This window comes from Phasianus colchicus, chromosome 4 (assembly GCF_987193195.1).
Source record: "Phasianus colchicus chromosome 4, bPhaCol1.hap1.1, whole genome shotgun sequence".
Lineage (NCBI taxonomy): Eukaryota > Metazoa > Chordata > Aves > Galliformes > Phasianidae > Phasianus > Phasianus colchicus.
The window spans coordinates 45,575,645-45,588,740 of NC_143439.1; the positions used below are offsets into that span (position 1 = coordinate 45,575,645).

General features: G+C 33.0%; 1 protein-coding gene across 4 annotated transcripts in view; it reads left to right on the forward strand.

Moving 5' to 3' along the window:
* Positions 1 to 13,096, forward strand: part of SGCZ (sarcoglycan zeta) — a 350,955-nt gene that overhangs the window by 256,226 nt on the left and 81,633 nt on the right. For all 4 annotated transcript variants that reach the window (XR_016466157.1, XM_090139399.1, XM_090139397.1 and 1 more), the window contains exon 4: positions 2,656 to 2,757. Coding sequence is in view for 3 of the 4 variants with exons in the window: in XM_090139399.1 (XP_089995525.1) it covers positions 2,656 to 2,757 (102 nt within the window). In the remaining variant the exon portion in view is untranslated. The remainder of the gene's footprint in view (positions 1 to 2,655; positions 2,758 to 13,096) is intronic.

Sequence of the window (13,096 nt, forward strand, 5' to 3'; positions counted from 1 at the left end):
CTTTCCAACCTAAATCATTCTGTAATTCTAGCTCTCTTTTAAAGGAGTAGCGTGAAAGTTGTGTGAAAAAAGCAGGGATTCAGGAAGGTAAATATTTTGTATGATTATAGATTTTATCATATGCCTACAAATAAGATGGCTCAAATAGAAGTTTTCTAGGCGTTTCCGGTCTTCAGAATATTGTTTTTCAATTTCATTGTGAATAGTATTTTATGTCTGGCAGTTGCAGACATTCTGCACAAGCAGATGTAGCAACATATTGAATTTGCCTTTTCAGTTGTAAAATGTGTTTATACCTAAAAAAAAAATAAACTGGTGTAGTTCTTGTTTAGTATTTATTCACTGCCAAATTATTATAACATGTTTGTTCTCCTTTATCCTGTGATTATTTTATATGCTAGTCCTACAAGATACATAGAAAAATGAAATTGTTGAAATTTAGAGTTAATGGATATTAGTGAAGACTGTACTTGGAAAAGCATTGTATAATTTCTTTATCTATCTTTCTTCTCAAAAGTAGACACCACTGCTTTGTATTCCACCCTGTTATAAAATATTGGCTATTTGTAACCTTTCTATACAAAAAGATCCTTTTATAGTGATGTATATATACATCATTATATATAGTAATCTATAGTGATCTATGTATAGTGACCTATATGTATAGAAAGATCAAGATACAACATAGTTACTTTAAGGAACATTATTTGATGATTAAGATATCAAAGAATGCAAGTAGTTCTTTTGTCACACAAACACAAAAAGGCAGTTACTGGCTTAGCATTTTCAAGCTTTGCTAAACACTAGATAGACCATTACAGAGTCTGCAATAACTCTCCTTGTGCCACAATACTTCAGCAAGTACATTTTGTATTATACGTAACCTTAGCAGTAGCTTTTGTTATTCTGTATTTTGTCTGCTTTGGAGTGAAGTTATATTTATTTTATTGCTCTGAAAGTTTCTGGTTTTGTAGTCAGACGTCTAGAAGTACTTTCATATTGAAATGTGAAAGCATAATTCCCAAAAGTACATTTTTTTACAGATCTATTGTGGTTTGAAAAGTTGTCTGATACTATATCCTTGTTGAGTTTGGGAGATTATTTCAGTTGAATTGCATTGTATAAAATGTCATTTTATTTTCCTCTCTTAAATTATTCACAGTCATACTGCAGATGTAGATAACAATAGTATCAATTGAATATCTGCCACGTTGGCATCACTATTTTTTCTAGAAAATGGAATCATGATAGTGTCTAGAGTATCTTTAGGTAAGTATAAATGTGGGTGTTTTGGTGTCCTCTTCCAGCATCAGCTGTATCAGCTTGGGATATTGCCATCAAGCTGTGTAAGACTGCTCAGCAAGTCAAGGTTACACTATATGGCTAAAAGCAGAAATACAAGTTCTTGCTTCTCTGCTGCAGTAGACTTAGTAATTGCTTCTAAGCATTTAATCATCAATTAGGTCACATTGCTAATTTTGCACTGAAGTGAGTCAAGTTGTATTCCACTGGCTGCACAGCGAAGAATTATCTTCTGTCAAGAATATAATAGCAGGTACAGTCTTGAATCTCGATCAGCATGCAAAATGATCCTGTCTCTAAGTATCAAATGGATTTCATTGCTTTAACTGTAAGAGTACAGCTGAAGTACTGTGCTGCTTTAATCTGTATGTTTTGTTGTGAACTGGATCATTTTATTGGCTTTTTTCATCCAGCCTTTTAGAGTGGCCCTTTTCTTATTTCTATCCAGATTAAAACAAAACAAATACAACAAAACTTTTCATTTTGAGGTCCTTTTCACTAGTAACATGTTCTTAGTAAAGATGAGCAACTACTAATTAAAAATCTTTTTTCTTCTTCCCATAGGATGTTTTCCTGTGACCTGACATAATGTTTTCTAATATTATACTACAAAAAATAGTTTGCTTTAAAAAATATTGCATAGATTTTTTTAGAGATAACTAATTGCATAGCAGGTATAATTCAGGATCCACATTTGTCTCCACAATGAAGGCATATATATATGATCTACCCTTGCATTACATCCAGCCAAGGAATAATGTGTGTAGTTCACTACCAGAGTAGAGTGTGCAGTCAAATTACACAGTCCCAAGTGAGGATTTATCTCTTAGTCCTATCTAGCTCCTATCCAGATCAGAAGATCTGGAGGCAGTGAAAGCTTTATCATGAACAGTTCATGTGAACTTTTTCCATACACTCACTGAAATTCCATTCCTAGGCACCAGATGGTAGTACTTTAGAAAAGCAAAAGAAAAGCAATGTAGGGAAAGTTCATGGTATTTTTATAATGCAAATCATCAGAGATCCAAGAACTTAACTATACAGTAGTAATCTTAAAACAGACTAGACTTCAGTGGATAATTATATTTGTCTCCGTTTTACTCAAAACTGTTTATTGGCTGGACATTCTGAGTATCTTCAGTCGTGCTTCAGTTGGCTAGCACCACAGACCTTACTATTCTTTGTCTACTAACCATAAAGAAGCATTTATTACTCTTCGCTATTTTGTGGGACTTTTCACTTCACTAGTACTCATTACTTTTAGATATTAGGCCAGATAACTGTTCTTTTCACCTTGTTCTGGATAGCATTATTTCATAAAGTGAAATGTATATATATGTTATTGATTTGTAGGATGGAATGGGAAATTTGAGAGTCACTAAAAAAGGAATACGACTTGAAGGAATATCTGAATTTCTACTTCCGCTATATGTGAAAGAAATCAATTCCCGAAAGGTAGGTGTTTTTTTTATCTTTTTTTCCCCTTAATTTACAGCTAATATAAATGAATCTCCTCAGCCTCAAACTACAGTTTCATTATTACACCTCCTAAATTAGCAATCCATAGAGATTTGTTTTGAGAATATGTGAACGGTGAAATCTTCCTTCGTGTCATTTTTTTTTCCTGAAACTTTGCTTGCCTCTTAAAAGAAATGCATCATCCTTAAAAACATGACTCAAAACATCTATATTTCATATTTGAAATGATGCTGACATTGAGAATGGAGCATTTGAACTCTTCACCAGTTGTTAAGTCTAGAAGTACAAAATGGATTATGTGTGTAAAATGTATTGAAATTGTCAGTGATTTTATGTATGTTGAAGTCCTTTCTGGTTTTAGCTAGAATAGTTCCTTTTTTTTTTTTTTTTCTTTACAGACAATCTTGTTGAACTGTATCATGTCTCTAGCTTGTAATTTTTCAAGGCAAGCCATTTTTAAATGCTTTTTAAATGCAGTCATTTTATTATGTGGTAGCAGATTATTATGAAGAAAAAAAGGAAAAGAAAATACTTCAGAAACTAAGTGCAGATCATTTTGATGTAGGAGTTTTCACTCATTCATGCTATATATTCAACATCACCAGCATAGTATAAATAATTTAGAAAAATCTCTTAAATTCTCTTCACAATTCATACAATAATCTATAATTAGAGAAGAATATTACAATACTTTTCAATCAACCATGTGCAAAGAATTGTAGTATGTATAGAGCTAAAGCTGGCAAGAATGAAATTGTATCTGCCCTAAGTGCCTTTATGGAAAAGTCTGTTAAAATCTTTTGTCTGTATACAGAATGTCTCAAGTACATTCATAAATGAGATCATGACAGCTTCCCATTTCTCTTAATTAGTTCACTCTTGTGTTAATAAATATATGAGATAAATGACAAGTCTATTGGTCCTATTTTTTGTGTGTAAAACTACCATATTTCAATATGTGACACAGAATCAATATATTCTTGGTAATGAAAACCTATTTCATAATGAGATTAATAATCTCATCCTCAACAATTTTGAATCTTTAAGGCTTTAAAAAACATATATCTTTGATTTTTCAATTCATCATACATCCAGTTACAAAACCTTGCTCATAATGTTTCTTTTATAATAGTAGCTTAAAATATTAATTACTAGCTAACATTAAAAAATAAGTAGAGTTGTTTCTGAATAAATGCAAATATCATAGCTTTGATATTGGTTAAAATGTTTGAATTTTAAAAACAAAAAAACAAACAAAACATCTACCAAACCAAAGCAACTTAGAAAACACTCACTGCATAATTACATAAATGACTGTTTAAGCATTGATCAGTAAGATCAGATTCTGCCTTCCAAAATTGGAAAGGCATCTACAATGGGGAACACTGGCTATGTCTATTATTTCTATAATGTTCTACTGTTTCCTTGACAATTTTGTAATTTTAGTGTTCTTCAAATTAGTTAGAATATTTTGTCTTTTATCTATTTCTAAATGAACAAAACAGTATAGAGTACTAAACTGTCAGACCTTCATACCAAATACAACAAATCCTTTTAAAATCACGCGTAAAGCATGAGCTTGCTTAATATGAATATTCCAATATGTAGACTTGATGAAATCTGTGTAAATTCCCAGACTACATAGCTTATACCCTCACCTTTCAGGGAGCATACTGTTTTTGTAGAGGTTGCAGAATATTAGTCATGGCTTTTCTTTATTCCTTGTTACTTTCTACAAATGAATCATATCTGCTCCATTTTCCCTGAATGTACACAAGAGTTACAATTTGGGATATTTTCTTTCTCAGGGCTTAATTTTGCTGAACACTTGTTCTCTTGAAGTAAATATGGAAACTTCTGTTTCAAGTGAAAATAGTGAGGGCTTTGAGTATAGTTCTAATTTCACCCAGAGCTGGTAAACAATGTGACAAACTATGTACATATATATGTATGTAGGATGTAAAGTCTATCAGTAGCCTGTCTCAAGGTTACATTAGTCTCGAGAGGCTCATGAAGCATCTTGTAAATGCCTTCAAATTAATATCACCAGGACAAAATATTTTAACTAAAATATTTTTAGTTTTGCATATGTACTGATATCTATCTCCCAACTTTAATTCATTCATTATCTAGCAAAAAACAAAAACACCAAACAAACAAAAAACAAAACAAAAAAACCACTGCCGCATTGCTCAGTAGTTATTTCACTGAAGTTTCAGTACCTTCTGGTATATGAAAATGTGCCTGATATGAGGAAATTATGAAAATATTTTAAACATTGGGATGGGGGATTGTGGCATCTCTGCTTGGAGTACTCTAAGGTGGGTGTCTTCTGCATGTTATTAGATGTTTTGTCACTTACAGGATTGAAGTTGGTGCTGTAGAAATCGGTGTGTGAGCCATGTTTCTGAAGTCTCCTTGCATTCAGTAGAGGTGCATTTAGTACAGTGGGCTCTGAATAGCTGATAATAGTGCTCTTATTTGGGTGATAAAGAGGAATGCTTCACCCTCTTTCTATAGAAGTAATGCCTGAAGTTTGATGCATACAGGAGTTCAGAGGTTCAGTGGAATCCAAAACACATCTGAAACTGCCACATTTGTTTTTACATGCAAATGCTGCTTATTTTCTTAAGGGAAGGTTTGCTCTTTAAGTACATTAACCCATTTCCCATTAAAAGAACAGAGACAATGAAGTGATATCACCCAATTAACCCCTGATACAAACTGTAATGAATTTAGTAGTGTTATTGTGGAACACCTGTATTTCTCTGTGTTAGTGATGTGATTTGTAGACTGACTCCTGGGAGCTCTCTGTAGGACTGTCAGCATTGCAGGTCAGGGCTTCATAGCTTTTCCACAGGCATAACAAGGCAGAGTGAGGTGGGAAGACCGATGATATTATTAGCAGGATGCAGCAGGTGGTGCTAAGAAAGGTTTTGTGCTTATATAGGAGCTATCTGTTAACTAGATTTGGAGCTGATAAAACATGTTCATGCAGTATAATTAGTTTAATTCTTTCAATCCTATCACTACCGAGACGTATAGATATTCTGGAAACCTCAATTAGGAGGCTTTTTTGTATTATCAAAAAGGCATAAAGACACCTAAGTGTCTGCCATCTTTACTGCTCAGTGCAAAGTTCAGTGCTTGTTTCTGCAGTTACTGATGACATACCTCTCTGATAAAATCTGCCATGGTCCACAGTTCATTTTTCTAATATCTACTCTTCAGCTTTGCCCTTGGGATCACTCACCTGTCACTGAAGATAAAGCCATTAGTATGGCATAAAAAAAGGAAAAGGTCTCCTTAAGTTATTTGACTCTCAACATGATGTAGTTCCAGTGTACTGAAAGCTCAGTGTCAGTTTGTTGGCTGTGAAGAAGATCTAAAGGTTTCTTAATCAGAAGATTTGCCAAGGGACAAGTCACTCATATTTGTTGGTGGTCTCTGTAGCGGCTGCCATTCTGAAATTGAGTTGGCTGTACTCACTGTTCACTGACAGATGATAGACCTTCATGATTCATGGTTTTGCCCTTGATTTGCTATATTTCACTGAAACTTATCTGGGGGTCATCCAATTGTCCAAGTCTACCTTCTGAACACATCATTTTTTTCATGTCAACCTGGACTCCACTTATTATTACTGTGATTTGTTGCTCATCCAAGGAAGATGTCTGGTTGTATACTGAAAATTCTGACTTAATATTATCGAAGATCTTTATTTTGGTTGATTACAACTCATGAATAAAGTCATGAGCGGCTATATCCACTCAATTTTATATGAGCCTGAGGAATTGAATTTGATTTGGGAAAGATGTGGGAAGTTAATTAAGTAGAAACTGTTATTCTGTTTTTTGTTGTTGTTGTTTTGGCATCAACTGCATCTTCAATTTCAAAATAGTTCCTTGATGTAATGCGTCTGTGTTCCACTGGGGCAAATTTAACTGAAACTGTGATATTTCTTTTTGGTTATTATCATATCCTGTATGTGATTCTAATACTCGTTGAAAGTGAGTTTACTTTGTGCTGTTTTCACTGTGTGAATTATCTGAGAAATTACATTATTTTTATTTTTGTTTCTTTTTCCCTGAACAACTTTAAAATAATACCATTGGAATTTACAGAGGGTAAGCAAACCCTTAAAAACCACACATATTTAAAATTAAGAATGATTTCTATTATTTTTTCCAAACAAAATATGATACAAACCAGGAACAAAAAAAAAGACTTGAAAAGGAGAAAAATCTACATCTTCTTTTTCTTATCTCTTTAGGCAGAAATTTATGCATATGCCTGTAGGGAAAACAATATTTATCCTTTCCATTTTGTTTTAGAAACTAAAGTTATCCTTTATGTTTTGCTCTTCCACAGAAACTCTAGAGTCATGAATGCACAGTTCATTAAAAAAAAAAAAAAATGTGGAATGGGGCAGGAATAGGAGTTGTAAGGGGGAAAATATCCTTGTATGTCATTAAGTATAAGTGAAGTACATATGTTATCTTTCCCCATATACTTCCAGTCTATTAGCCATGATATAGGGACTGCTGAGATAATTTGTAATGAATTTCTTTCAAGTCAGGCTGTGCTCTTACTTACAGGCCTTTAGAATGCAAAGACACATTTTGCCAAAAATACTTGTGAACATTGTGCTTTTAAGCTTAGTAGGAGATCTACATTGTATCCAAAGACTCATTGTATTGACAGCAATGAATGCAGGTGTGGGAAAAATTCTGCTGGGAGCTGTCAGCATGGATTTATGAAATAGAAATCATACCTGGCCAACCTGAAGCTTCTACAACGAGGTGAGGAGTGTGGTGGATGAGAACTAGTACTGTTGATTATCATGTCTTTAGATTCTGTGTCCTACCACATTCATTTTGAATGAAGTACATGTTAAATAACAGGGCAGTGAGTTAGACGGAAAACAGGCTAAATTGCTGGCTTAAAATTTTGTGCTTGTTGGTCCATCTGGAAGCCATCACTTATGGCGTACTTCTGGGTCTAACACTGAGGCCAACAGTATTTAATTTCTTCATGAATGAGCTGGACCTGTGGACTGCAACCTCGGCAAGTTTGCACACAATTCAAGACTGGGACGAATTTATAAATAACTTGAAGAAGCGAAAGAGAACCTGAGAAATAATTAAAACTGTTCAGTGTTGTAGTTATTCCCAACTAACTGATAACGACACCCTCTTCCTGTTTCAGATCAGATCACTCTCAAAATTGTAGCGGTTAATCAAAGAAGAACTTGAAACTTGAAGCTTCTCAAGACATTTCTTTTATTCATTTAGAAACAGAAATTGTCTCAAATATAGTACACATTATTTCAAGAGATGTAAGCCTAGTTATCAAAGTTATTTTACCTGATAGATATAGACAAATTTATTTCATATTTTGGAATGAAACAGAACAGTCTTTTTTTTTTTAATGTCAGTTTTGTTTTCAAAATACTTTGTATTTTATATGATGTTTTGCAGTTCAAAAATATTTGCAGACAAATCATATGAAGTAGATAAACCATTCATGATCTGAAAACAAAATTGGTCAAACTGAAAAGCAGAATCTCCATGTTACTGTAAAAGTGCTAGAAATGTTCAAGAAGAAATTACAAAGCAATTTTTGTTTTAGTGACAGCCGATGTAAAGTCAGAGTTTTATGAGCCAGTTTAGAAAACGATAGTTCTTCCATCTGTCTATGAAACTTATCAGACTTACATTGTATTAGATTGAGGTCTTTTTCTTCTGCTTGTTATTGTTCTCAGCATTTCTGTATTCTGTTAGGAAAAAAAAAAAAAAAAGGAAGAAAGAAAGAAAATGAATCTGGAAAAGAAAATTCAGGTTTATTTTGGAGAAATATAATGGCTTTGAGACACTGCTCACAATTTATCTTGCACAGTAATAGAGAAAATTAATTAATATGCAGAATCTTACTTTTACTTCCAAGTACAAGTTGGGGAGTAAATATCACATCTATTTTTACATTCTGTGATTAGGACACCAATCCTCTCTTATAGTAACAACTTGCTTGTTTCTCCATAGCCTCTGACTACTATTGGCAAATTCAAAAAAAAAGAAAAAAAGGCATATATATTACTATCTCCAGTTTGAAGTGCTTTTTTTTGTTTTCAGGGAGAACCAAGTTGGATTTCACTGCTTTCAAAATCTACAGCATTTGTTAATTTTTCATTTTTCAGTGTCACGTGAGGAGATATTTGTAGTGTACATATCTATATACAGCAGTTTTCATTTACTGATCGTTGTTAAGAATTGAAGACTTTATGGATGCTAAGTGTGCTTTTTGAGTTCTTAGTATACAGCCTTTTGTTATCATAAGAAATATATCATGGTATAAGCCTGCAGTTTCTGAAATAACTAATCACCAGCAATGAAAGTTTCTCTTTTGAATATTCTCTTAAGAGTATTTTTTGCTTATTTTTTACTACTCCCTCAAGAAGGTTCCAATCCATCTCTTGCTTCGATTGAAACTTCAGACTCCTTTGAATATGTCTGACATCCTTTCCTCTATTAATTTAAATTTCTTTTTTTTTTTTTTTATGGTGCCAGATTAATTTCTCACAGAATCTGTTGAACTTCTGTCTGTTTTAGGAAGTGCAACTGCAACATTTTAGGAATGTGCAAGTGCAACATTGCTTATAATGAAGTATCAAATAAAGATAAGGTAGATAAGGTAAAAAAGTACAAGAAGTTCTAAAGCTTCTTAATGAAGTAGTAATAAAGAATTACTAAAATATTTGCAGTTGCAGCAACGAATGTATTTTAGTTATTTATCATTTTCCATTTTCATCATTTTAGCTATTGCAAGATATACCAGTAACATTCTTTTCTTACAGATCTTCAGTATGTAAGAAAATAAGAGTAATAATTTTTGTTTATAGAAGTAAAATATGTAAGTTCTACTTTTCATCATCTTAGTGGTAGAACTTTTGGTAGTATTGTTACTACAAAGAAGTTTTGAATTTATTATTTAAGAAAATGTAAGCACTGTTTATTTTCAGAACAAGGACAGTGTTTGGACCCTCTCTCACTGTCCTGCATCCAACAGTGATAACAAATAATACTAAGGTTAGTTGAAGAGTTAAAGAGTTAAAGAGTTAAAGAGCATCTTCATGAAAATAATTGCACAATGCAAAACAATTTTAAGTCTTCATTACAAAGTGTATGCTTTCAAAGTATAAGTATGCTGTTAATCTGTATTATTTTAAAGTTCAACTGTAGCAACAATGTGCAGTCTTGACCACTGATACATCAAATGTTTCTGTAATAAATTAGACTTTAAAAACTTATCGAGATTCTGCTTTATTTGATAAAGTTTAAAATTAAGCATCACGAAAAGTTTAGATCTAATTGTCATCTTAAATTTTCTAAGGGCAAATCTTCAAGCTATAGAAAAAATCTCAAACTAGAAAAGAAAAACAAAACTAGTGCACTGTTGTTTGATGTATTATTTGTGTTTTAAAGACACTAAGGGTAATTTTTTATGGAATTCAGTAGGAAGTGAATACTGGAAAAAACTGGGAAGAACATCAGACTATAGATGTTATAATTCATCAGTGAGATTGGGGTAATGAAAACTCGCAAGGAAAGTAAAAGTCTTATAACAGAAGTAGTGAACAAGTTAACATCCTGCACTGGAATTGGTAATTACAATTTCAGCATTATGATTGTACAAGAAACATCTGGGGATTTACAGTAAAGCTGGCTCCTGGGCTTCAGCCAGAGACTTGTTTGTACCCTCAGCTGAATTCAAATCAGTTGTTCTGCTAAGAAAGTAACTGCATTTCACAAGGTTTGTTGATTTAGGGTGGCAATCTGTCATGCACAATTCTGCCAACAGCCACTACAGTGTGTGCTCTTGCAAAAATCTGTGCAAGTATAAATGGTAATTGCAGTAGCATGGGTGTAAGCTGGTGATGGTCAAATGGTTTTTGGTCTGAAGCCTAGCTAATTTTCATTAGTAACAGTGAAATATCTGTCAATACTGAACTTGGCACTCCAGTAGTGATCTACATGAAAAGTGTCATAATGATTTTTAGTAGAAAGGAAAACTGAATTTTATGCTAAGAGTATAGAATGACTATAAATGATTTTATTATTTTCTTCACTTGCTAGAATTAGGATACAAATAAAAAATGTCTTAAAAGAATTTCTCACTGTGTTTCTTCATAGGTGTGTGCCAGATCGGAATCTTCCTTTAAATCTGTAGTATTTCTTTTTGAGTAAACTGCACATCTACAAAATCTCCAAGAAAAGTCATTGATACCTGTGTTGTCTTTTTAATCAAATGTAGGCACTTTGAAATGCTAGTTAACTCTCCTAGCAGGATGAGCCAAAGCACTTCACACAGAAGACTCAGAAAGTGAATCAGCTTTTTTTGCATCTACTATATATCCTAGAAGTAGAAAATCTGGTTTTAGAAATGCTTTAGTAAAAATATCGTTATGATTATCCAAATCTGATTTACTACGCATATTCTGTCAAGATGCAGATGCTGTTTCTGTATTAGTAAGAGACACTCCTGTAGTATGTGCTAGTGTTTTGCAACACTGATTCATATCGAAAGTATACTAATTTTTGGAGTAGCTTCACTGAATATTCAGTACAAATAAGGTGAATATAACATTGTTCTTAGGAAAATGAGAAAAATTATTAATACTTACTGCAAAAGTAAGGTGGAGAGAATAGCCAAAAGCAGCGGATACAAGAATGAAGAAGTGCATCTTTATGTTACATTCATGGGACTTGATTGAGTAGTAGGAAAAATAAAAGTACATAGAAAACACCAGTATGTTGAGGGAATTGAGGGGAAGTAAACTTTATACTAAGCTATGGCACCTACTGTTCACTTTTTTTCCTCCAAAATTTTCTCCTATCTATTGAAAAACAATAGCTTGAAATACTTAACAAGTTTTCACACACACAAAGGAATTTGATATGAATATCTAAACTATTTTTCAGTGGAATATGCAAAAGGCCACATTCATACTCTCTCAAGATGTGCTTAGTATGTTATTCTTAGGAATTTAAGCTATTTATCAGCTATTCTTCATACTGCTAGAAGAGCATTAAGATCTGTTCTTGGCTACAGATAGAATCAGCACCAGTATTTGTGTATTTCTGTGCACTTCTAAGGTTGCAGCTGTTTGTCAGTCTGGACTTTTAACTTATTTCTGCAGTTTGGTGTAATTTCAATCCATGTATTGGAAGTGACACCTGGTGAGCTTGGCATAGATGCCTTGTGTGAATTCAGTAGCTGAAAGCAATAACTAGCTCTGTGTCGGAAATTTTGCCATGTATGTATATTACAGGAACAATAACAGGCATAAATCTCTTTTTCACTTTCAGTTTAGTACTCAGATGTAAATATCTGTGTACAGCTGTGTTAATATCTTTTTTCAGTTTACAATTAGGGACTCTGCATTTCACCCCTGTCCCTATCTTTTAGCGGAGTGAGATCCATGGTGGCATAAATCATCTCCTTATCTCCCATGTATCTCGTTTTCTACATAGGATCCAGGATATATAGAGAACATCTGTCTGGTATGCATGACATTTGGGTCAGGATCACAACTTGTACTGCATAATTCAGAATACCCTTGCTTTAAAATTCCTCCAATGATTAAACCAAGTGCAAACTTGGAACAAACACAGGAATCAAAGTAAATTAACATAAACCAAGATTTAATTGTGGGTGATTCCCAGCTGGAATCTAATGCTTTTCAGCTCTAGCCTGATAAGATTTTCCTGTCCAGTCAAAAGTATCCAAAGCCCTTTGGAAATTGAGACATCCTAGGACAGGGATGAATTTATCTTTCATGAGAAACTTACTGAAAAACAATTAAGCTGAGATTACCAATTTCTTCTATGTAGTTTTCTGTGTGAAAAGACAAGAGAGACTTAATTGCACACTTGGCTCAAATTTCAGCTCAGACAAAACATTTGCTGCCATATCACTTATTCCTTAAAACAGGCTACACTTAGATAAAATAATGGAATATACTAAGTATATGAATATGACCTTATATGAAGATCAGCAAACATTTCAACTCTTACTATGATATTCTGCATATTTTTGATTTTATAATATTTTCTGTAGTATTTTAATATGTAATATAATATTTCAATTTTTTATTTTAATAGATTAAGTGAAAATTTGCTCTTGAATATAATTTCCAGTGAATTGCTTTTTTTTTCTGTAGCTGGACAGACATAGAACCTCAGAATTTAATCTTCATCTTACAATCCTTTTCAAATGTGATTCTAGTTGTTTAACGCAGAACCTCCTATAATCTATT